General features: G+C 34.2%; 1 protein-coding gene across 1 annotated transcript in view; it reads right to left on the bottom strand.

Annotated features, from left to right (window-relative positions):
- LOC129264922 (legumain-like) overlaps positions 1-25,424 on the bottom strand; it is a 31,585-nt gene that overhangs the window by 5,120 nt on the left and 1,041 nt on the right. Inside the window, exons 2-10 of the mRNA XM_054902887.2 lie at positions 13,652-13,749; positions 10,076-10,157; positions 8,472-8,557; positions 7,696-7,771; positions 5,794-5,856; positions 4,949-5,134; positions 2,501-2,692; positions 1,430-1,546; positions 624-794 (exon numbers count right to left, since the gene is read on the bottom strand). Of these exons, the coding sequence (XP_054758862.2) occupies positions 624-794; positions 1,430-1,546; positions 2,501-2,692; positions 4,949-5,134; positions 5,794-5,856; positions 7,696-7,771; positions 8,472-8,557; positions 10,076-10,157; positions 13,652-13,749 (1,071 nt within the window). The remainder of the gene's footprint in view (positions 1-623; positions 795-1,429; positions 1,547-2,500; positions 2,693-4,948; positions 5,135-5,793; positions 5,857-7,695; positions 7,772-8,471; positions 8,558-10,075; positions 10,158-13,651; positions 13,750-25,424) is intronic.

Genomic DNA, 25,424 nt, shown 5'->3' with positions numbered 1-25,424 from the left:
CCTCTCGACAATATATTTATTCTCTGTTAAAAGGGCATTTTGAACGTCTAACTTTCATATTTAAGGAATTTGGCATGAAGAAGCTGATAAAAATTATATCCTGAAATTTTCAGCCCAGTCCATGCTTTGGAAGAGGTTTAATATCAAATGGAAAACCATGTAGATATTTCATTTGATCAGGCAACCGATCATAGTAAATTTTCATGTAAAATAACAAAACTTAAACTGTAAAACACATTTTCATTACATATCCTCCACATCACATTGGTTTTATGGCAAGCACATTCATATAATATAGTGATAGCTACATATTGGGGTATTTACCAATGCTTAAGAAAGGCTCTAAATGTCAACAGTCATATGATGTGTAACACTTAAAAAATCTTATTGGCATTATTTGACTGATGAGGTGATGCCTTTCATGCCGCACATTGGGAATTTAAGTGCGACTATAAAGTCACACTTTGTGAAACATCCCACAATTTACTTACATGAATATGTACTCGGATCATTTATACATATTCATGCATTTTGTTTTTTTCTGGGTAACTGTTATGGGTTTTAAGCTCAGTGGTCACATATAGACTGGGGAAGGATATCATAGTGGATATTGATCAAGTTACCTGTCCAAGCCTGAAGCAAGTATCGGAGAAGAGTTTGACGGCACTATGGTAGCAAACAGAGTCGAGGATCCTGAGCTGTTCGGGACGCTGGAGATGAGCTTCTACAGCCTCAGGGTCAGAGGTCACAGACATGATGATGCTACGCATGGTCTGGATGATGTTACGCTGGGTCTACAAAGTACAATCAAAGCAGAGATTCACATCCAAGTTCAAAAAAATTATTTTATTCGATCTTAACACACTTAACAACAAGTAGTAGACAAAGTAGTGAATACAGAAAAATTACAAGAATAACTTTATTTATATAAGGAAGAATATTTGCTCCATTACAGCAACTTGAAATGAAAAAATGTACTTATGTTTCAAGTACATGCCACACACACTCGTACCGATTCCCTGAGGGTTTTGTCATGCACAGATAAAGACCCAATGAAAAACTGACAACTTTAGATGAAGCGACACTGAAAATAGGTATTTTTCTATTTCCACAGAATTGTTAGACATTGACAAGTATAGATATCCTCTCAAAAGTTCTAACTCATAAAACAAACATGACAAATAAATAATAATAATATAGGATTTTTATAGCGCACGTTACCACCTTGTTAGGTGCTCAAGGCGCCGGCTCCTATGTTTCCCCGGCTAAGCTAGTCTACTGATTCCGGTGCTCACAGCTTTTAAGGAATTACTTCCTACTGGTACCCATTTACTAATGTTATCACTTGACAAATGGGAGGCAAAGAGGGGCATACCCCTCCTTTTCCCTGGGATCTGCAACTGTGGATGGATACAAAGTGTCGGCCTACCTGAGCTAAGACCATGATCTTCTTGAGTATAGCATCCCTGTCTGTAGGATGAGTGGTCTTCATCAGACGACGGTACAGCATAGTCATCTCAACCTCTCGGGATGGTACAAAATCAAGCTAAACGACAGAATAATGCAAATATAAACTTGATGATACAGTGGTGGGAAAGATGGAAATAATTATGGACCTCTAGCACTGACATCATCACGCTACATCTTAAGAGGCTGAAGCCATTGTCTTGCATGCTATGGTGATCTGCAGATGGCAAATCACTGAAATCTCTATTTATGCAATATTCCAATATCCTCTGATGGAGGGCGATATGAGATTATGGATGCATAAAGACTATTGTGAGCTATCAAAATCTTTCCAAGATAGGAAAGATATGAAAAGCATCATAAAAAATTCTCCATTGTAAAATTTCAGTTTTCATATGCCCTCACAATCATATTTCAAGTAACAGCTACATGTACAACAGACAGGCGCATTTTTTCATGATTTTCAGTGTAGAGTGCGTGTGATTCTCAGCAGAAATTAGAAAAATATATTCTCATTTTGGTGATCGACAATGATTCTACCATAATTCCAAATCTAGACAAGAACTGAAGTTTATGTATGCTTTTCTTATGATTTCTCTACATAGATGAAAGTGTATGAACTTGGGAGGCATTTGGGGAATCACCTACTTAAGCAAAACTACTTTTTTTTTAAGTGATGATTTGAAAAATGAAACCAATAGCATTCCAGTGCCCTGTAATAACATTGTATTCCCAAAAGTTGGAGTGCAAAATATTCTGATGAAATATACAAGACACAACTCCTACATTAATATTCCACATTTGGATACCCATCGTGAAATCACTGCTTGAGACAACAATGTACGTTGACCCAATGTTCAGAATATGGGCCACAAAGTACAATCTTAAGATTGTTGTAAACTAGTCGTAGTTTATCATGAAAAAATAAATAAGATCACATTTCTGCACTTCATATTCTAGCCCTTCATAACATCATGCATAACATTACGAGCAGCTTTATGAAACACCTCTTATAGGACCATCCCCTCCTTACCTCACTGATGGGAGTCTGCTCACGGACCAGGACATCCTTCATGATATGCATCTCACCACCCTGACTGGCCTGATACTGATTGACCATAGCTGATGACATTGTAAGGTTACCATACTCCTGAGGATGGCTCTTCTTTGTCTCTTGCTTTACGATGTGGAACTGCTTGTCCAAAGTCTCTGAGCTCAGGTCCTCCTGCATTTTTTTTTAATGGAATAATATTTATATAGGTGCTATTTTCTGAAAAGCAAGGTGCCGCTGTCCAGCATAGTACAGACATTAGACAACCAAATGGATTCAGAGAAGGGTAATAATTTGTGGTCAGATTGTCACTAGAGGAGAAGGAAGAGGGGTGGTAAATCATCTTTTTAAACAAAAAAAATATTCCTGATTCATCATGTGACCAACACCATCATCACTAAAATCTTTACTGTAGAATAATCAGCACCACCATCATCACTATCATCATAGCTCAGTCGGTAGCGCAGGGGTTTCGGAATCCAGTGACCTGGGTTCAATTCCCACTTGGTGCGCTAGTGCCCATTGGTAAGGCATTAATCCTCATTATCAGGTCCCTTGGAGAGGACCTTAAGCCGTTGGTCCTCATTGATAACACCATCACATCATCTCCACCACCACCATCATTAATAACACCATCACATCACCTCCACCACCCACCATCATTAATAACACCATCACATCATCTCCACCACCACTATCATTAATAACACCATCACATCATCTCCACCACCGACCATCATTAAACACCATCACATCATCTCCACCACCACTATCATTAATAACACCATCGCATCATCTCCACCACCACTATCATTAATAACACCATCACATCATCTCCACCACCCACCACCATTAAACACCATCACATCATCTCCATCACCACTATCATTAATAACACCTTCACATAATCTCCACCACCACTATCATTAATAACACCATCACATCATCTCCACCACCACTATTATTAATAACACCATCACATCATCTCCACCACCCACCATCATTAAACACCATCACATCATCTCCACCACCATCATTAATAACACCATCACATCATCTCCACCACCCACCATCATTAAACACCATCACATCATCTCCACCACCATCATTAATAACACCATCACATCATCTCCACCACCCACCACCATTAAACACCATCACATCATCTCCACCACCACCACTATCATTAATAACACCCTCACATCATCTCCACCACCCACCATCATTAATAACACCATCACATCATCTCCACCACCCACCATCATTAATAACACCCTCACATCATCTCCACCACCCACTATCATTAATAACACCCTCACATCATCTCCACCACCCACCATCATTAATAACACCATCACATCATCTCCACCACCCACCATCATTAAACACCATCACATCATCTCCACCACCATCATTAAACACCATCACATCATCTCCACCACCACTATCATTAATAACACCATCACATCATCTCCACCACCCACCATCATTAAACACCATCACATCATCTCCACCACCCACCATCATTAAACACCATCACATCATCTCCACCACCATCATTAAACACCATCACATCATCTCCACCACCACTATCATTAATAACACCCTCACATCATCTCCACCACCACTATCATTAATAACACCATCACATCATCTCCACCACCCACCATCATTAAACACCATCACATCATCTCCACCACCACCACTATCATTAATAACACCCTCACATCATCTCCACCACCACTATCATTAATAACACCATCACATCATCTCCACCACCCACCATCATTAAACACCATCACATCATCTCCACCACCATCATTAAACACCATCACATCATCTCCACCACCACTATCATTAATAACACCATCACATTATCTCAACCACCCATCATCATTAAACTCCATCACATCATCTCCACCACCCACCATCATTAAACACCATCAAATAAACTCTACCACCACTATCATTAATAACACCATCACATCATCTCCACCACCACTATCATTAATAACACCATCACATCATCTCCATCACCACCATCATTAAACACTATCACATCATCTCCACCACCCACCATCATTAAACACCATCACATCATCTCCACCACCATCATTAATAACACCATCACATCATCTCAACCACCCATCATCATTAAACTCCATCACATCATCTCCACCACCCACTATCAGTAAACACCATCAAATAAACTCTACCACCACTATCATTAATAACACCATCACATCATCTCCACCACCACTATCATTAATAACACCATCACATCATCTCCACCACCACTATCATTAATAACACCATCACATCATCTCCACCACCCACCATCATTAAACACTATCACTCATCTCCACCACCCACCATCATTAAACACCATCACATCATCTCTACCAACCACAATCATTAGCAATTTCTTACCACATCCGAGTCCTCCATCCAGTGAATACTGTACTCATCTCCCAAGCAGTTATCCATAGAGTTATTACAATAGTAACCCCAGGAAGACTCATCTGGGTTTGCTGCAGTCGTTGCAAAGATGTTAAGGTCCTTTGACATTCCATCAAACATGGATCCACTCTCACAGGCTTCAAGGTAGAATACAAGCTATAGACAAATTCAGTACAGAAAATGTAATGCATGGGACTAATACTTAGATGAAAGACACATGTAAGGTAGTAATAATTCCCGGAAAGGTAATTACACAAAGGAAAATTAAGGGCAGCCCCCAAAGTTTTTTGTCTTTTATGTTTTTTTAATTGCTGATATAGTGCCCTGAGAATGGGTACAAGGCCATGTATTATAGGTCACAAGCCAATTATATTATTACACTCTGCGATAACACTTTCTTGCTCACTTGAGAACTTTGAAGAGTGAAGGACAAAAAACTTTCTTTCTCAGCTATTCTTAAAATGGAAACTTTCTTTTCTATGTTAAGTCTGAATATCATGCTGCTTACTTCCCAAATTTCACTAAAGAAATCACATAATTTTAACAATTTATTCATTTTTTTCCTGTAAGTTTAACATACAGTTGTGCTAAAAAAATAGTGAAACCCTTACACATAATGCACTCCTTCATGCTGAGTGTTGAATGTAAACACTGAACAACACACCGATGTCTGGCAAGCCCAGAGAAACAAACTTTATTGAATGTAATATTTTATCACCTGACTTCAACATGGTAGAACTTGAACATTATAAATATATTCATTTTTTGGTGGGGTTCAATAAATATTTGAGCACCACTGTATATATCATACATACCTTTCCGAACTTCTGTTGTCTATGCATCTTCTTCAGGGCATTCATCAGGTCGTTCTTTTCCAACTAAAAGAAAATGAAAGTAATAATAACTTTTAAATAAATTTGTATAATATAGTGGTTTATTATTTTGAATGATGCATTCTAAAATTCTAATTGACATGGATTTTTTGAAGAAAAAAAAAGCATTAAGAAACCACAGTACCAGTATTTTAAACTTTATTGGGAACAAAGGAATATACGGTATACAACTTGTTTTTTAATCCCAAACTTCTTAAATATGTCCCTACCCCCCCAAAAAAAATGGATAAATAAATATTAACATGAACAAACAAATACATACATAAATAAACAAATAAATAAAAAATAAAAACAACAATAATTAAATGAACATAGTAAGAAACAAGTGGAATGCCTCTGGCCGTCTCACCTGCATCACGCGATTCAATATAGCAGCAGTGCTGATTTTGAAAACTACTATAACTCGCACAAGATGTTCAGTGATACTTGGTTACTCTTATTTCCACGTTTTATGAACTAGACCAATACACTTATAGAGATATGATGGCAATTCAACAAATACCCCCAACGTGGCCAAAGTTCTTTGACCTTACATGACCTTTGACCTTGATCATGTGACCTGAAACTCGCACAGGATGTTCAGTGATACTTGATTACTATTATGTCCAAGTTTTATGAACTAGACCAACACACTTTCAAATTTATGGCTGTAATTCAACAAATTCCCCCAATTTGGCCAAAGTTCATTGACCCTAAATGACCTTTGACCTTGATCATGTGACCTGAAACTTGCACAGGATGTTCAGTAATACTTGATTACTATTATGTCCAAGTTTCATGAATCAGATCCATAAACTTTCAAAGTTATGATGGTAATTCAACAGATACCCCCAATTCGGCCAAAGTTCATTGACCCTAAATGACCTTTGACCTTAGTCATGTGACTTGAAACTCTTCCAGGATGTTCAGTGATACTTGATTAACCTTATGTATAAGTTTCATGAACTAGGTCCATATATTTTCTAAGTTATGATGACATTTCAAAAACTTAACCTTAGGTTAAGATTTTGATGTTGATTCCCCCAACATGGTCTAAGTTCATTGACCCTAAATGACCTTTGACCTTGGTCATGTGACATGAAACTCAGGCAGGATGTTCAGTAATACTTGATTAACCTTATGGCCAAGTTTCATGAACTAGGTCCATATACTTTCTAAGTTATGCTGTCATTTCGAAAACTTAACCTCAGGTTAAGATTTGGTGTTGACGCCGCCGCCGTCGCCGCCGCCGTCGGAAAAGCGGCGCCTATAGTCTCACTCTGCTATGCAGGTGAGACAATAAAATGAATGAAAAAAATGAAAAATTGAAAAAAAAATATATATTTCAAAAAATATAATTTCCAAATGTTCATAATAAGCTGTTCCAAAGCCCTATAAACACACGTGGGTCATAATTATCCTTTACACATACTGTATGCATGCACATTATGAAAAATAAAGATTTGTTTTCTTCCTTATTTTTCTGCAAAGGAATGTTGACGACTTACCCATGATATCTAACTCAACAAATATGAAATTCTAAACAAAATCATGCGACCATGACCAAGACTGCTCAATCTCAAGAACCTTATCTGCTACATGTATTTTACAAATTTGAGTTGACTCAGGATTGTAATCTGGAGATAAAAACCCACAAATAGCCTACTAATAGAGTCTTCAAATTACAAATAGTTTTAAAGGTCTTCTGATTGGGATAGTTTGCTGGTTTAACAGTGGGATAATTTGAAAGCTTGGGCTGATGTGGACAAGCCAATTCAATTTCATTTGTTCCTCCGTCACATCAAGAATAATTTTGTTGATTTTCACATTGATATAAATGCTCACCTCTCCATCAGGGAAGGCAATCAGATCTGTTCCCCCGTGGTCAGCAAAATAAACAAAGAGATGATCATTGCTGTCACTGTAAACAAAAAAATAGATTACAAAGAATGGCTAATGATATAATAATCCTTTGTAAGAGACCAGATAAGAGAGTAAATAGTATACTAAAATGAAAAAAAAGAATGTAAAAGAATCTTTAAAGATGCTCCAGCTTGAAAAATTCACTTTGTAAACTGAAGCACATGATTTTGTTAGTTCTATCACTTCTATGACTGAATGCTAGCTTCTCCTTGTTGCCCCCTCCTTGCTCCTCCCTCCCCCCCCCCCTCCTCCTCATCTTCCTGCTCCCTCTTGTTCCTTTTCCTCCTCTTCTTTCTTCTCACCCATCCTTTCTTCCTTTTCTTCCTCTTCTTTCTTCTCACCCATCCTTTCTTCCTTTTCCTCCTCTTCCTCTATCCCCATCCTTTACTCCACCATACCCCCTCCTCTCCTTCCCCCTCCTCTCCATCCCCCTCTTCATCCCCCTCTTTATTATCCCCTTCCTACCCTTCTTCACCCCTGTTCCTCCATTCATTCAGAATGGTAGGACATTCCTTTCATAACAACGTGACTTTTTTTTAGCATTTAGAAGGTCAATAGTGAATTGCATTGTTTGTAAATGGGGTAATTCTAGGCATGTTTTATCGACAAGGTAGGAGTTTCTGTTTCTTTGATGGGTAAATTAATATAAGCTAAAATTAACATGGTTATTCCATCACTTTACATTAACTTCAACTAACCTCTTCAGAGTTTTTCCACTGCACATGTTGCAAGATTGAGGTTTCTCTCCTTGAAGCAAGGCCAGGAAGTTCTCTGGAGTTACATCCTATCAACAAAAATTGACCAAACAAATACATCACTAAGAAAATATTTGTCAACATGAAATCAAAATAAAAGAAATGATATGGTATCTCTTTGATTGGTGAGTCAAAATGAAGTGAGAGTAAAGGAGGGAATTAATTAAGAGCATATAATATAATCAATTGCAACTCAACTTTCTTGCAACGCCCCATTTGACTGTTAGGGATTGCCAAGGTCATTGGATCGTTTGCTTGCTTGCATGCTCAGTGAACACACAATAAAGGCATAAATACTTTGATAATTTAAAATAGAATATTCATGTAACTTGGCATAATTTTTCAGTCACTTGCATTGCACTTAGAAATGGGTGTATCATGATTATAAGAGGACATGTATACAAAACGTGGCCTTGCCGTTTTGGATGTTGAAGCACAGACTGCTTTTATAAATTTGTGACACTCTTATCGACTCACAAACAACAATCTTACTTTTTGTTTTTCCAACCATTTTTTTTTCAACCAATTTGTCCAACTATAGCAAAAAAATCAGAGCATTAGGCCTAAATATCAATGAACATGAAAAAAATGAAAGAGCATATAGTATGTATGTTTATAGGATTTGATCAGAATGCAGTACACTTTTTTATTTCCGCCCTAATACAACAGTGACATCATCTTCTCAGTTAGAGTTTGATGACCCATTTGTTAAAGATAAAAGCCTGGAAAACAAATACTGTCTCCTGATTGAAGTTGGTTGTAAAAAAATCACGAGTTTGCATTTCCAAGGATTTGATCAATAATAATTGCAAAATTTAAAAAGAATAGATAGTTTTATGTTAACAACAATTTTAACCCTGTATAAGGTGGAAGTCATAAAGTGGATCAGCTAGCTTTTAGTCCCACCTTTCTTTCGATTTGTATTGATTTATTTGAAAAAAATGAACTGTCTCTAAACTGAACAGAATCATCATTTAGAAATAGGTAGTGAATAATCATGTGCTTGCATTTATAAGGCTGGATCAACATAAAATGTAAAACATCATAAAATATGACAGCTTATGAAAAACGAAAGTCTCAGTTTCCTTTGAAATAAAACACAGTCTCCTAATTAAAGTGAATTATCACCTTGAATTTGGTCATAAAAATCACATAATTACATTAATCTACAAGGCTAATGATCATAGCATGTGATAGAAAAAATAAACTCATTTTGATTTTTTTTAAAGATTTTGAGCTGATTTATTAAACACAATCATAGTTTCTCATTGGTGTGGTTAGATTGTTCACTTTTAAATTATTAAAGTCATTCAAGTATAAAGATACAGCCTACAAACATGTACACACAGTAGTTTGACTGTCATGTCTGCATATTGCCAAGTTTTGCTGTGTTTTAGGGGTGTAACAAAACAAAAACATGTGACCCTAGAATAAGCTGTCAAACTGGGAGTATGAAAAGCTATGTATTGGTTTAAATCTACCCATCCCCCCCAAAAAAAAAAAAAAAAAATACAAATACAAATACAAAAGTTGATAAAGATACCTACTTCTGCGGTATAATCCTTGGGTACTCCAGGATAAACATTAGGTCCATTTGGCTTGTTTATGATTACCCCTTTATTGGGATTTCTTTAAAAGAAATGACAAAAAGATCTCATCAAATTTCAAAACAAAACAAAAAGAATCTTACCCAAGTTTTGTGCCATAACTTTTAACTCATTGATCACGATGCATTTAAAGGAGGTGTCTGTAAGGATTCATAGATTTTACTAAGTATTAAAATAACCTGCCCAAAATTCTAAAACAGTTATTGCCAAGCAGTCACTAGATGTCTACTTGTAAGATTTCAGCAGTTTTGTCACCTCCACTATTTCCTAGTTTCACCTGAAGTTGACAATGTGATGTTATTATGGCTATGTTGTCGAACTGAGCAATCAAAGGATAAATATCATATAAATTTATTTTGATACATTCAAACTGCATTGTGTTTTTTACATATTTAGATAAACAATGACCAGGCAACAAATGCATTACCAAAATGCATTAATTTTAGCTGAAAAGAACATTTTTGAAACATTGTTTGTAAAATGTTCAACATGATTAAACACACACAAAAATGAACTTGCCTTTTTCAAAATAACATAACTTTGATAAAATATTTTTAACATACGGGTAATTTGGCAGTCCTGAATGTTTTTATTTTTCTACACTTGTTGACTAACTTGTGTGTAAAAAATCTAGTTGGTCCATTGAGTAAGACAAAATTGTCACTTTTCAAAAGTCACAAGGGTAATTTCTTATGCCTAAATTTATTTTCCCTTTATATTTCTCGATTTTTACGTGCTAACAACCTTTGATGTTCAAACAACATGTGAAGATATGCTTTGCTGAGAAAAAGATGTAGGTTGTACACATTAGATTTCATTTTTTTAATAACCTAAAAGAATATCACTATTTCTATGTTATGAAAAGATGAAACTTTATTAATTTAGCTCACTAAACCATAAGAATATTTAAGTGTCAGGAGAGGAGTATTACGGGTCAAGCAATAGCAATAACAATAAACAATGCTTTATCATACATGTGCAATAAACACCTATTTTGTCAAAATTCTAGATCAGTAATTTGTGGCTTTGGGAAAGTAACAACATTTTTGCTTGTGTGCTTGCTCATGCATGAAGTTGACAGATCACTATATTCATTCATAGATACTGTATGTAAAACCCCTGTCAACAAGCTTTTTGCTGTAAAAAAGGTTATGGTACTTTGAAAGGGGGATCCTTTTCTTTTTATGTTTTGTTTTATATCCTCCAAATCAGCAGTTGTATTGTAAGTTAAATTGCAAAAAAGTGTACTTCGTAAACATTTTCAGAAAATTCAATATCTGTTTTCACATTCATATGTGTTTGTTTGTTTTTTTGCTGCCAAGTAAAATAATGCTTGGCAGAAAAATAATGAATTGAAAAAAATGAAACAGCTATTGTTAAGCTTGGGATCAATTCAAGGATTTAAAAAAAATGGAGGTTCAAATCAACTATCATTTTGCATTTGAGGTTAATAAAAGGAAAAGTGCAGATAACTGGCGTGGCAACATTTACAACCTAATAGCAAATTTCCAAACATATACATGTACCTAGATGCTCCCAATAAAAAGTCAGAATTTAAATCATAAATCAAATTCTTAGAGCATTCTTTCTGCTTTGTCATTCTTGCAATCCTAACTTTATTTTCATCCCGTGACTGCAAAAATGCAATGCAAAGTTCATTCACAATAGAAACGCCTTCTTGTTCAAACAATGGACGCTGGACTGACAATGACAACTACATGCATGTACATGCAAAGAGGTTATCAATTGAAGCTGATACAGTTGAGACATGGAGGCTTACCCAAAATTCAGTATAATTACTTAAGCCTCAGTCTTATTTTTCCATACATGCAATATTTTACTTAGAATTAGAATTTTCAATTTTTTCCAATATTTTTTATTTCATTATTTATTTTAATTTCATCTTTTTCTTTCATTTCTTATGATAATTCATTCATTCAGTTGGCTTTTTGTACCATTGAAAATCTAGCCTTCATATTTTCTTATGCACTGATCTTCTACAGTAAGTATGTACTAGGTATCATCAGGATGTGAATGACCACAAAATTCAAATAGCTGAAAATATTAAAAAATAAATAAAATGAGCTTGAAATAATAAATAACTGAAATCAGCTAAACAGTATTAATCAGCTAGACATCATTTGTATTAATTTATCATCATCACCAGGCACTGACACTGCTATCATTTATTAAAATGCACCATGGGATATAATGTTATCATCACTTCTAATTTTAATTTTGCATTTTTTTTACACATCAGGACATGTTTTATTCCATTTTCAGAAACAAGAAAGATTCATCATTTAAATTATATATGAAGAGCTTGATTCCAAAAGGGGCTAAATCCACTTTTGACCAAAACTGATTTTTGTTTTCATATATAATTATAAATATGTATCTTAGACGTGGGAATCAAAGGCACCATATCGCATTTAAAAAAAGAATTGGGAAGGTTGGTAAAAATTGAGTGTAAAGTTGAGTTTTATTCCAAAAGGAGCTAAATCCAAAACAGTTTTAATCCCAAAGGAGCTAAATCTACTACCGGGTCATTTGAAATGGGTTAATTTTACTACTTTTCATAAAGTTATGCATTCAATTTTTTAGGTACATGTTGTAGAAACAAGTTCACACCGTCTCAGTGCAAATTTTGATGAAATTAACAGAATTTTACTATTTCTATGGATATTTTTTGGATTTAGCTGCTTTTAGAAAAAACATCGAAAAGTCACCATCCATAGAAAATTAGAAAAGATTTCAAAAACATCAATTTCTTTTTCTTTTTAAATTTTCAATAGATAAACATAAGAAATTATGTAAAATGTACTCTGCTAACAATATATAATTAATTTCCCATGCTAAACATGTTTAAAATGGCAAAAATGGGCATTCTATTACTTTTTATTCCAAAAGGAGCTAAATCCATGAAAAATAACGTTCTAAAAATTCTTAAAGAATGCTAGATTTTTAAAAACATGATTTAATCAATCTAAGATGATAGCTTATCAAAATAAACAGCAGTGGATAAGGGAAAAGGGTGAACTAAAAAAATCTTGATTTACAGAAAAACTCAAAAAATGGATTTAGCTCCATTTGGAATAAAACTCTCCATATGATCACTTTCACTCTTAATGGAATAACAAGGACACACAGGGCTATCATTAAGTGTTTGAACTGTCATCCCTATCACGTGAGTAAAGTTTGCAAGACCTATTTATCTAATCATTTATTGTACCCATTGTGCTCAATAAAATATTATATTGATCACGAGATTTAAGCTAACATACTGGCACGTTCAAAAATCCAAAGGTGAATTACGGGTTAGCTTGGTAGGGTATATGTTTCAACAAATGTTACTTGTCACCAAATATGATAATCTCCAATCATGATAATCAAAACAGATAAGCCATCACTTCTTTTATTCATAAATGGCATAATTAAAATCTGGTCAAAAACGTTCCTCAGAGCACACATGAAGGACAATCTCTTCAATTGGTAGAACAAAAAAATGTTTCTTACTCTTCATTGTTGGCAATATCATCATACATCATAACAACAATCTGCTCATCTGGAATTCCATGCTTGTGTAGGATCTGATAGGCATGGCAAATATCGGCCTAGGAATTGGTATAAAAAGGAGGGAAAATAGAAAAAATATCAATAATAATTTATTAAAAAGAATACTTAAATTTGTACAGTACCGGTATCCAGATTTAGGATATCCATTTTCAAAATTTAGTATACAAGTGAGTCATCAAGATTAATTTAATAACTCTTCTTCATAGAATATTATAGAGTAAAATTAAAAACAGTAATGGAAAGAGAGTCATCAGGATTCCTAAGGAAGTTCAGACAGAAGTTATCATGGTAATTCAACAAATACCCCCAACTTTGCCAAAGTTAATTGACCCTAAATGACCTTTGACCTTAGTCATGTGACTTGAAACTCTACCAGGATGTTCAGTAATAGTAGACCGGCCAAAAGTCAAAAAGTGCTCTAGATAAGGATTCGACGGCAAAATTTGTTAATGCTTGGCATCCCAGCTAAAAGTCTTGCAAAAATACCCAGGAATAGCGTACGGCCGGATGCCAAGCGCAATTTTGCGTGAACGTGTCATTTTTAGCGTAAAAACTGATAGAATGTCGAAAATCACGCATTTTGATATTTTGACGGATTATCATCATATTTTTTATTATCTTTGATATGAAATTATTTTTATTCAGAGTTTCAAATTATAAGTCTCATAAATATGCATTTCAAATTTGAATATTGCACACACACATATGGCACAGGGAAACATAAAACCGCGATTTCCTTAAAATATAAGTTTGTGAAAACTATCAATAGTTTGAAGTTTTTTTACGCAGCTTAAATTCTTCGATTTAACTGCGTTTATCCATCAAATATATAGTAAATGTCCTAATGTCGCAAATATTAAAAGAATTTTCAAGTAAGATGGAAGATATCTCACTTTATATTATCCGAAAGGAGACAATGTGCATTTTACCAGGTGCGCATTTTGAAAGAAAAATTGAAAGTACCGTACATTATGTACATAATTACATGTATAAGTACATACTAAAGCGAGTTTTTAATTACATGTATAAGTGCATTTTAAAGCGAGTGTTTAATTGGATAGCACAATTTGTCAATTCTTTGCATCCCAGCTAAAAGTCTTGCGGAAATCCTGAGGAATAACGTACGGGCGTATACCAAGTGCACTTTTGCGTGAAAGTATCATTTTTTGCGTAAAATTTGAAAGACTGTTGAAAATCACGCATTTTGATATTTTGACGGATTATCATCATATTTTTGGTTATCTTTGATATGGAATTATTTTTATTCAGAGTTTTAAATTATAAGTCTAGTAAATATGCATTTCAATTCGGAATATTACACACACATATATGGCAATATGAAATATAAAATCGTGATTTACTAAAAATAATAGTTTGTGAAAACTATCAATAGTATAACGTTTGTGTTCCGCATCTCACTTTCGTCAATTTTAGCGCTAACCGAATAAATACATAATAATTGTTGTCATGGCACATATAGTGAAAACAAATGTTGAAATAAGATGCAAGATATATCATTTTATGTTATAATTTATATGCGAAAGATAACAATGTACATTTATCGGATGCGCATTTCTGATAAAATACAAACAGCGCACAATATTACATCTATATTGCACATACTAATTAATCAGTGCGATACTCGTCATGATCTTATATAGGATTATGTTTACTTTTGTAGAGTTCGATCTTCTTGCTATTTCCGCGAATTAATTGGTGCTGAACGTAAATCTACCTGTGGCGATATTCTTAAATAGGTCTGATATTTAATTTGCCGTTACCATGGTAACATTAATTTTGTAGGAATATCTATATCCAAAATCATAGAAACAGTAGCGTACCTAGGATTTTCCACAGGGGGGGGCAAAACCGTCGGCCAAAAAATTTGACAAGCAAAAAAAAAGGTCTTCAAGCTCGTCAGGGGGGGGGGCAAAAAGGGTCTTCAAGCTCGTCGGGGGGGGGCATGGATACGTCTTTTGCATGGATTGGGACTCGTCAGGGGGGCAGACTGCCCCCTCTGCTCCCCCCGTAGGTACGCTAGTGCATAGAAAATATACATGTATGAATAAAACGATCGAATTAGCATGTTTAAACTACTCTGTCAATCTACATTTTACTTCAATTATTGGATTATCAAAGTCTAAAAAAATATGGCCGTTACCACGGCAATACCTATTTTTTGTCTCGCCTGCATGCATAGCAGAGCAGGACTAAAGGAGCCACTTTTCCGGCTGAGGCGACGGTAGTTTTGATATAACAGCGTCATATCAACCTTGAAATCTTAACCAAGGTTACGTTTTCGAAATTTCGATATAACTTTGAACGTATATAAAAAATTAATGACACTTATAACAGTATTCAGGTATTACGGATCGTCTTGCACAAGTTTTAGATTACATGATTAAGGTCAAAGGTCATTTAGAGTCACTGAACTTTGGCCATATGGGGGTATTTTTTCTTAATGTCATCATAACTTTTGAATTTTATTGATCCAGTTCATGATTAAACTTGAATATAAGGGTATAAGTATAAGTATAAGTATCATGGATCATTTTGCACAAATTTCAGTTCACATGATCAAGGTTATACATCATTTAGGTTCGATGAGCTTATTATTTTATTATCACATGAATGGCGCTTTTGTGAATAATTATTAGTTTAAGTTGTTTCCAAAGTTCTGCTGCTATAATTATTATGTGAAAATATGAATAATAAATGTTATTTGGTCTTTTGCATTGCAAGTTATAATTTCCATTCAATTCATTTTGCTTCATTACAGTTTTCGCGTTTGCTATTATCATAGGTCCATGCTGTTATATATCGTAGTCTTAGACGGGGGCCGGACAGTATTACATGTATGTATTGCCAATGCCAATTTGGGAAATGCGATCTATATATTAGAATATCTGCGCTGGACGCTGGTCATTAGCCTTTAGATTTGTTTGTCATAATGGTCGTGCGACTGCATTTCCCAACATGGCAATACATGTGATGAAATGAGCTTTAAGAATTAAAATGTGAACTTAAAGAACCTACTCTTTTAGTATTTCAAACATCATTCTCCACAGATAAAAACTCTTAGCTCATGCAAATGGTTATTGACCGATCTATTTTAATTTCTGGTATAATGAACTGTTCAATTAACTGATCAAAGAGACCGCAGTTGCATGAAACAACGCCTTCTACATTCTAAAATTGGGAAAATGAGCTACAGACACTGACATAAGCCTTTTGAAAGCAGATGCATGGAAGTGAGGGGGAGGGGAAACTTGCCCCCAAAAAAAAATCAAGAAAAGGCATAAAACAACAGAAGCAAAATAATAGAAAGCTTGTTGGGGAGGGGGTCATTTAGTTATTTATATATTTATACATATTTATTTATTTATTATAACCTCAATTGAATGTAAATATTGTAATTTTAAACATCTTTTTTAATTAACAAACACAAATTCGTCCCTTAATTAAGGCTTTTGCTTAAAAGACTTGGTCAGTCAGCTCACTCACCAGCAGCGTAGCTAGGATTTTGTCAGCAGAGGAGCACAGGGGCGGGGCTTGGTATTTTGCAGGGGGTACCGAAATAGATTGATTCATCAAGTATTTATTATTAAGTACATATTAGCTTTATTCTCACAAGCTCGATTAAGTATCTGACAAGGCCCATTTGAATAATGCGAGCGCGAAGCGCAAGCATTTTTATAATATGCCATGAAATTTAGAGCTGAAAGTTAGAAAGTTACACAATTCGTAAGTGTAATCACGAACATTATTGTAATGTTAAAAATTTCAGAAATTTTTAATATTCTGACGTGAAACGGAGCATTTAATACATATTTTAAAAAAATGATATATAGGCTATTGATGCGAGCCCGAAACGCAATCTGATTTTTATATTCCAATCCGTAAACTGGACATTTTGATGACGTTTTGAAATAAAGAATGTTATGTATCTGTTTTTAAAAAAATCCAGCACAAGCCGAGCTGGCTTTTTTTTATATTAGAAACGAAACATTCTAAGGCGCGATAGCTCAATCGGTAGTGAGGGGGTTTCGGATTCCGGTGGCCTGGGTTCGATTCCCACTTGGCGCGCTAGTGCCAAGCAAGGCATTTAAATGGTAATAAGGCATTTTAGTCCTATAGGTCCCTCGGAGAGTACCTTAAGCCATCGGTCATCTGGTTGCTAGCTTAGAAGCATTCACGCTTTCTTAGCAAATGAGGTAAAACAAAAATCGTCAAATCATGAACAATGATCAGTATTTAATTGTAGCATTTGATGCGAGCGCGAAGCGTGAACTGAAAATGTCGATTTAAACGAAGGATTTTAAACATGTTTTTAATGTAGAAAAAGATGAATATCTTACTTAACAAAAACGTTAGCGCAAAAGCGCGAGCTAAAATTGGGAGAGACTAAGAGCTAAAGATTGGACATACCGTATTCACATTTATTTAATAATTTATTTATTTATTTATTTATTTTGTTTTATTTACCCAGGGTAGTCTCTTCAGTATACAACTGCTTTACAAGAGAGCCCTGTTCAAATGTTAACAATAAAATATTACAATATCATACAATGTAAAAAGAGTAAAACATTACATACAACATACAGAGAAAACAACTATAAAAACCAGAGAACAACAAATAATACCAGCATGATAAAAAATAGAAATAGTAAAAATAGAGTAATACAATAAAATCAGTTAATGCCAGTTATGTCATAATGGCGGTCTTATCCTCGATTTTTTTTTTTATTAACATCAAGTAAAAAGAAGAAGAAAAAAAATGCTAAACAGGTATACATATATAAAAATATAGATTACAATAATATATTTAAAGAAAGAAAACAACAACAACAATCCCTCCCCATCCCCGACCCCACTATAAAGCCCACTATGACTATCACATATGATTATATCGGAATTCAGTTAAAATGTATTCAGTTTACTTTAAAAATGAACTAAAATTCTAAACTTAGTTGTTTACAATGCTTCTTAAAAATAATAAATGATCCACAAGTTTGTATGTTTAAAGGAAGAGTATTAAAAATAATTTACAGTATCTTCAATTTTACATTCAAAATGCCCCCCCCCCTCGCTAAATTTTGCATACCCCCTTTCGGAAAATATTTCTTCCATCTTACTTGAATATTCAATAGATGAACCAATTTAAATCGAAGAATTTAAGTTGTAAAAAAACTTAGAACTATTGATAGTGTTCACAAACTTCTATTTTTAGTAAATCACGATTTTATATTTCATATTGCCATATATGTGTGTGTAATATTCCAAATTGAAATGCATATTTACTAGACTTATAATTTGAAACTCTGAATAAAAATAATTCCATATCAAAGATAATCAAAAATATGATGATAATCTGTCAAAATATCAAAATGCTTGATTTTCGACAGTCTTTCAGATTTCACGCTAAAAATGATACTTTCACGCAAAAGTGCACTTGGCTTCCGCCCGTACGTTATTCCTCAGTATTTCCGCAAGAATTTGAGCTGGGATGCAAAGAATTGACAAATTGTTCTATTCAATTAAAAACTCGCTTTAGTGTGTACATATACATGTAATTAAAAACTCGCTTTAGTATGTACTTATACATGTAATAATGTACATAATGTACGGTTTTTTCAATTTTTCTTTCAAAATGCGCACCTGGTAAATGCACATTGTCTCCTTTCGGATAACATAAAATGAGATATATTCCATCTTACTTGAAAATTCTTTTAATATTTGTGGCATTAGGACATTTACTATATATTTGATTGAGAAACGCATTTGAATCGAAGAATTTAAATTGCGTAAAAAACTTTAAACTATTGATAGTTTTCACAAACTTTTATTTTGAGGAAATCGCGGTTTTATGTTTCCCTGTGCCATATGTGTGTGTGTAATATTCAAATTTGAAATGCATATTTATGAGACTTATAATTTGAAACTCTGAATAAAAATAATTTCATATCAAAGATAATAAAAAATATGATGATAATCCGTCAAAATATCAAAATGCGTGATTTTCGACATTCTTTCAGATTTTACGCTAAAATGACACGTTCACGCAAAATTGCGCTTGGCATCCGGCCGTACGCTATTCCTGGGTATTTTTGCAAGACTATTAGCTGGGATGCCAAGCATTAGCAAGCATTAACAAATTTTGCCGTCCAAAGTATAAAAAATCGTTTTGGCCGGTCTACTATAATATTTTATTACCCTTATGGCCAATTTTCATGAATTAGGTCCATATACTTTCTAAGTTATGATGACATTTCAAAAACTTAAACTTAGGTTAAGATTTCGATATTGACTGCCCTAACATGGTCTAAGTTCATTGACCCTATGACCTTTGACCTTGGTCATGTAACCTGACACTCAGACAGGATTTGATATTGACGCCGCTGCCACCTCTGTCGCCGCCGCCGTTAGAAAAGCAGCACCTAAACAGTGCGTATAAAAAAAACCGGGACAGATTTGAAAAGTCTATAAAATTTTTGTTTCAAATTATGATCTCTATATTTTGGTGTCAATAGGTGCTCTGAAGTCTTATCCTTCAAATGCCATTAAAATAATTTAGTTTTGTTCATGCTTGAGCAAACACGGAATGTTTTTGTCTGGGGTTAAAAAAGAGACTTGCGCCAAAATGGCATAAAATTATAAATATGATGGTCGGACTTCTTGCTAATCAGCAGACTTCCTCTTAACCTTTTCATTATCTTTGCCACAATTTTTGAATTATGCGGTCAAAATTCATTTCCATATCTACTTATTTGCTTGAATATTTCTGTTGTTGTTCCTTTTTAATATATGTTCTCTTTTACCTTTAAATATTCCTTCTTTAGGCAAGAAATTTTTTTTTTTTTAACCGAAGTATGGGAGAGCATGTTTTTTTTTTCAAATCCTTTCATTGTGTGCTACAAAGGTTATGGTGCCTTTGAACAGTGGCATACTGATAGGTGGGGGCTCGGGGTGCTCACCCCCCCCCCCCCAAATAAAATTTTAAAAAAATCATGACCAAGAAAAAAAAGTGGAAAGAAAAATAACAGAAAACATAGAAAGTGAAATATGATATCATTTTCTGAATATTATGTCAAAATCACAAAATTTGATATTTTAATAAAAAAGTGGAAATTTTTGTTTGCTCGCTTCACAACTTTTTAGTACATTTTACCCGATCTGCCATATCTTGCTCCTTCAAAATTGACTCAATACACCATTGCCATTGAACGACATGAATCCTTTCCTGTTTGTCCTGTCAAGCACATTAAACTTGGTGAAGGATTCAATAACCCCTTGAAAATAGGATTCATGTCTTTTATAGGTACCATAACATAATTTGTTTCACATAATAAAAGGATTTGAATAATTACAAATCCTCCCAATTATCTTCTTACTTGGGTTGACAAAAAGTCTTCTTTTCTTACTTATGAAGGAAAATTCAAAGGTAAAAGAAGTTTAAATGAAAAACAAAATAATTCAGGTCAATAAATAAATTTGTAAATGAAATTTGACAGCATAATTCGAAAATTATGGCAAAGATAATAAAAAGATTAAGAAAAAGTCTGCTGATTAGCCAAAAGTCTAATCATCAAATTTCTCATTTCTGCCATTTTGGCGCAGGCCTCTTTTTGAACCCCCGACAAAAACGTCCCGCGTTCGCTCAAGCATGAACAAAATTAATTTTTTTTAATGCCATTTCAAGATCTCAGAGCATCTATTAACATCAAAATATAGATATAATATTTTGAAACACATTTTTATAGACTTTTCAAAACTGTCCCTTTTTTTATACGCACTGTAGTCTCACTCTACTATGCAGGCAAGACAAAAATTGTTCCAATATGGATATAGAAATTGAAAAGTAATATTATGGCTTAATCATATCGATACCATAACCACTTTGAAAATTAAAAACAAAATTTATTCTCATGAAAACAATGAATGTCATTAGAGGATCTCTCTATGTTTACTTAGTATATTCTCAGCTTGTGCCATATCGATACTGTACATGTACATGTATAAAGTAAAATTTGAAATTTCAAAACACAAGTTGGTTCTTTTGAAGATAAACAATGTTAAAAACATAATAAAGACAAGCCTGCACATGTGATCTCATTGTGCATCACTGATACAACACACATACATATATTATCAGAAAGATCAATAACAATAGTAAAAGTTTGTTCTCAACTTCTGGTGCCTGTGACACAAACATTATTGACTGATCGTAGAGTTGATTTAATTGATCAATTGCACATAATGATCAATATAATCAATTGTAAAAATCATTCTTACTTAATCAATTGCTTAGCTTGGTTTTGCAGGGCCATCTTTAGTTTAAGTTAAATTTAGAAGCAGTAGAGGTTATTAAAACAGGGATGACGTCTTGTGACACCACTTAACATTTTTATTAAGACTTTTAAAAACAGAATCAATATTTACACAAATAGATACTAGAATCCGCATGTTTGCGATTACACAGAACACAAACAATTGATACACAATGGCTCATTCACAAATAAAGATATCAACTTTTATTATATCTTAATCTATACAGTAATACCATAAATTGAAGTCATAAATGATGAGTTTTGTTACTAAAAAAAAATTTGATGAATATTAACTGATTCATGACAAATCAGCTTAACCATATTTTTAAAAGCAAATATGCAGTTCTTAATTATTAAGATGCATACAATATCAACAAAATACACTTTTCTAATTCTTAGTATACAAATTAACAAAAATGGGCGTGATACCATTCTGAATGGGGGTCATTCTCAGGACAAGGTCGCAATTCATGAATATCACAACCCCACAATCTTTTGCCCCATGGCCCCACACCCACAATAGAATGAACACAAATACAAATTAAGCTGCACCTTTTCCTTTAGTGATCAGTACCTCCCCAAATTGAATATAAATACAGATGACAAAATATTGTTACAGATGTGGATGTGAACAAACTTTTTTCACAATTTCAAGCCTAAGCATCACAGGCCAGAAACACATTACCAGTTCTATACATGGGTTGCAGCAGGTGTAGTAAGCCAAATATGTTGAGGGGGCCAGACTCAAAACGCTGCGCGTGCGACCAACAATTTTGACATTTTAAACAAAAAAATCTATTTTGTTATCTAGATTTTAACATAAAACTGAAACAAACACGTTGTACATGTAGTATCATATTTCACCCCCTTCCCTTTGCTTTGCTTTCTTTTAATTTTCTTAGTAGTGAAAATTTTCTTCTAAGTACCTCAAATAATATTGAAGCCTAATACCTTGGTCACATTTGCTCTACGGCGGCCATGCGGCGAGTCAAAAACAGCCGTTTTATTAATTTTAATTCAAACCACCTATATGCAGCTGGTACAAAAAATGTTAAATTGGCTGTTTTCAACTCGCCGTAGAGCAAATGTGACCAAGGTTTAATGGCATGATACCTGCATACTCCTTGGTGTAAAATTCTACCCATACATTGTACATGTAAATGGCGTATATATGTAAAACGTGCCCCTAAATGTCATGCATAAGAAATGTAAAATATAACCCTTTTCCTTAAAATGTTGAATGTAAGACTGAAAAATACCCCTTTAAAAAAAATGTTATTGACACCTTTCTTCAGAACTCTTGGGCGTTATGGGGGACACACATGGGTACTACGTCAGTCTGTTGGTGACCCCTTTTAAAATCTAAATTCTATTTGTTCTGCATAAATCTACAGTCAATGGGCAAGTGGCCTGAAGCCCTTATAATGTACATAGCATCTGGAATCTTATGCAAAATGGGATTGCACATCTACTCTATGTGTTATAAAAATATCAAATTTCACTGGAGCAAAAAACGGCAATAATTCAATAAGTATGCCTACCTTTGCAAACATACATGCACATGTACATGTACTCGGCCAAAAAAAAATTACAAATAAGAAATGGTTGAAATAAAAAAACCATGAGATTGGGGTAAATGGTATATAGTGTATTAATTGAAATTATACATGTAGGTACACTGTAGTACCAGGAATTAGGCAGTAAATTGCTGCGAAACTCAATCCCTGGCCTGCCCACTTTGTGTTAAAAAGGGGTAGTGCATGACCATTCCAGAGATTCCTCAAAAGGCCCAATTTAGGTATCAAGGAAATTTCACCTATTTTCACCCTTTTATGCAGAGAATCAAGGAAAAAGCAGTGTGAAAATACTCCCTATTTACCCTTTTTTTCAAAGGCACCTCTCTTTTTTCATTTTACAACTATTTCTTGCAAAATCAAGGAGAAATCTTAAGAGTAGTTCATAATTTTCCCTTTGAGAATATATCAATCACACACATTCATAAATACATTTTGTAAACATTTGTGTAAAGAGCTTCAAACTTTCAAAGGGCCAGATGAAATACCCTTTTCCATGCATATTTTGGGGGAAAAAAACCCACCCCTTTATTTGTCGAATGCGGACAATGGTAGTGCCCATAATACACTGAATTCTGTTTGTTCTTGTGTTTTCCATGGATTGATGCCCAAAACACTATCCAATATTTAATGAGTTACCCCTTTGGCATGGGCAGCACTTGAGCAGCCCAAGGTTCAATATGAAATGTCCTTTGGCATGTTATCAGAAAAAGGACAAATGAATTTAGCCCCTGTTCAGAAAATTGCAATGTAATCCCTGCTCACTCAGGCTGGAAATGATAGTTACATGTATTTTGATAAAGGGGTATTCCAGGCTGAAAAGTTATGTGATTTGAACAGACATATTTATAATCAGACAATAAAAAACAATGAAAATTTCATAAAAATTGGACAAAAAATAAATAAGTCATGACATTTCAAAATCTGCATTTTCATGCATTCATAAATATGCAATGAGTTAGCTGATGATGCCAAATCTTGAATTCATTCTTTTGTATTTTATAAAAAAAAAAATCTTCCTCAAAGAATGTAAACTATGAAGAATTACTGTGTGAGATAACCATAAGCTGAAATTTCTGTCATTACACACTGTTACAAGGGTGTGTTTATACTGTATGAAAAAATTATGAAGAAAAGGGAAAGTGGGGACATGACATCATCAGCACACCTGCTACATATTTATGATATATAAACACAGTTTTTAATGAAAAATATTGCTGAAGTTAAAAAAAAACTGAATTTTCATCAGATTTTGATGAATTTTTCAGGGTTTTGCTAACTGAATTAGACATTTTTTTTTCAGTCTAGATTATCCCACTCACACAAATGCGCTGACAGAAATACTTTCAAAACTTAAAAATCTGCTTCTTACAAATTGTCATAAAAATACAATTTCTTAATTCCCTCAGGTCTCGTGAAAACTTATCAACAACAAAAGCCAGAAGAAATCACATTTGAAAAATTCTGTACGTAATTATAGGAGACTGCACACACATCTAGGCTTGTAACTCATTTCAATAATCTCCCTATCAATATGTTATTCTAACCCCAAAACTGCATTCACCTCAATTTAGATGTAATTCAGAATTCAGATTGATCAAATTCAAGGAAAATGATGACATGTATCTGTTTCTTACCTCTCAAACAGAGTTGACCAACATAATACAGTACTAAATATAATACTAGTACAGGGGACTATTCCAGGTATTAAAACAGTGTCTCGGCCATGAAGCAGAGGCTTGACTGGGAACCGCTGCCGAAAAGTTAGCCGTGGAACAACCCTGCGTGAGGCGCTTGCGTGTCGCCTAGCTA

The sequence above is a fragment of the Lytechinus pictus genome, chromosome 7 (assembly GCF_037042905.1).
Source record: "Lytechinus pictus isolate F3 Inbred chromosome 7, Lp3.0, whole genome shotgun sequence".
Lineage (NCBI taxonomy): Eukaryota > Metazoa > Echinodermata > Echinoidea > Temnopleuroida > Toxopneustidae > Lytechinus > Lytechinus pictus.
This window is presented reverse-complemented; position numbering and strand designations above follow the sequence as displayed.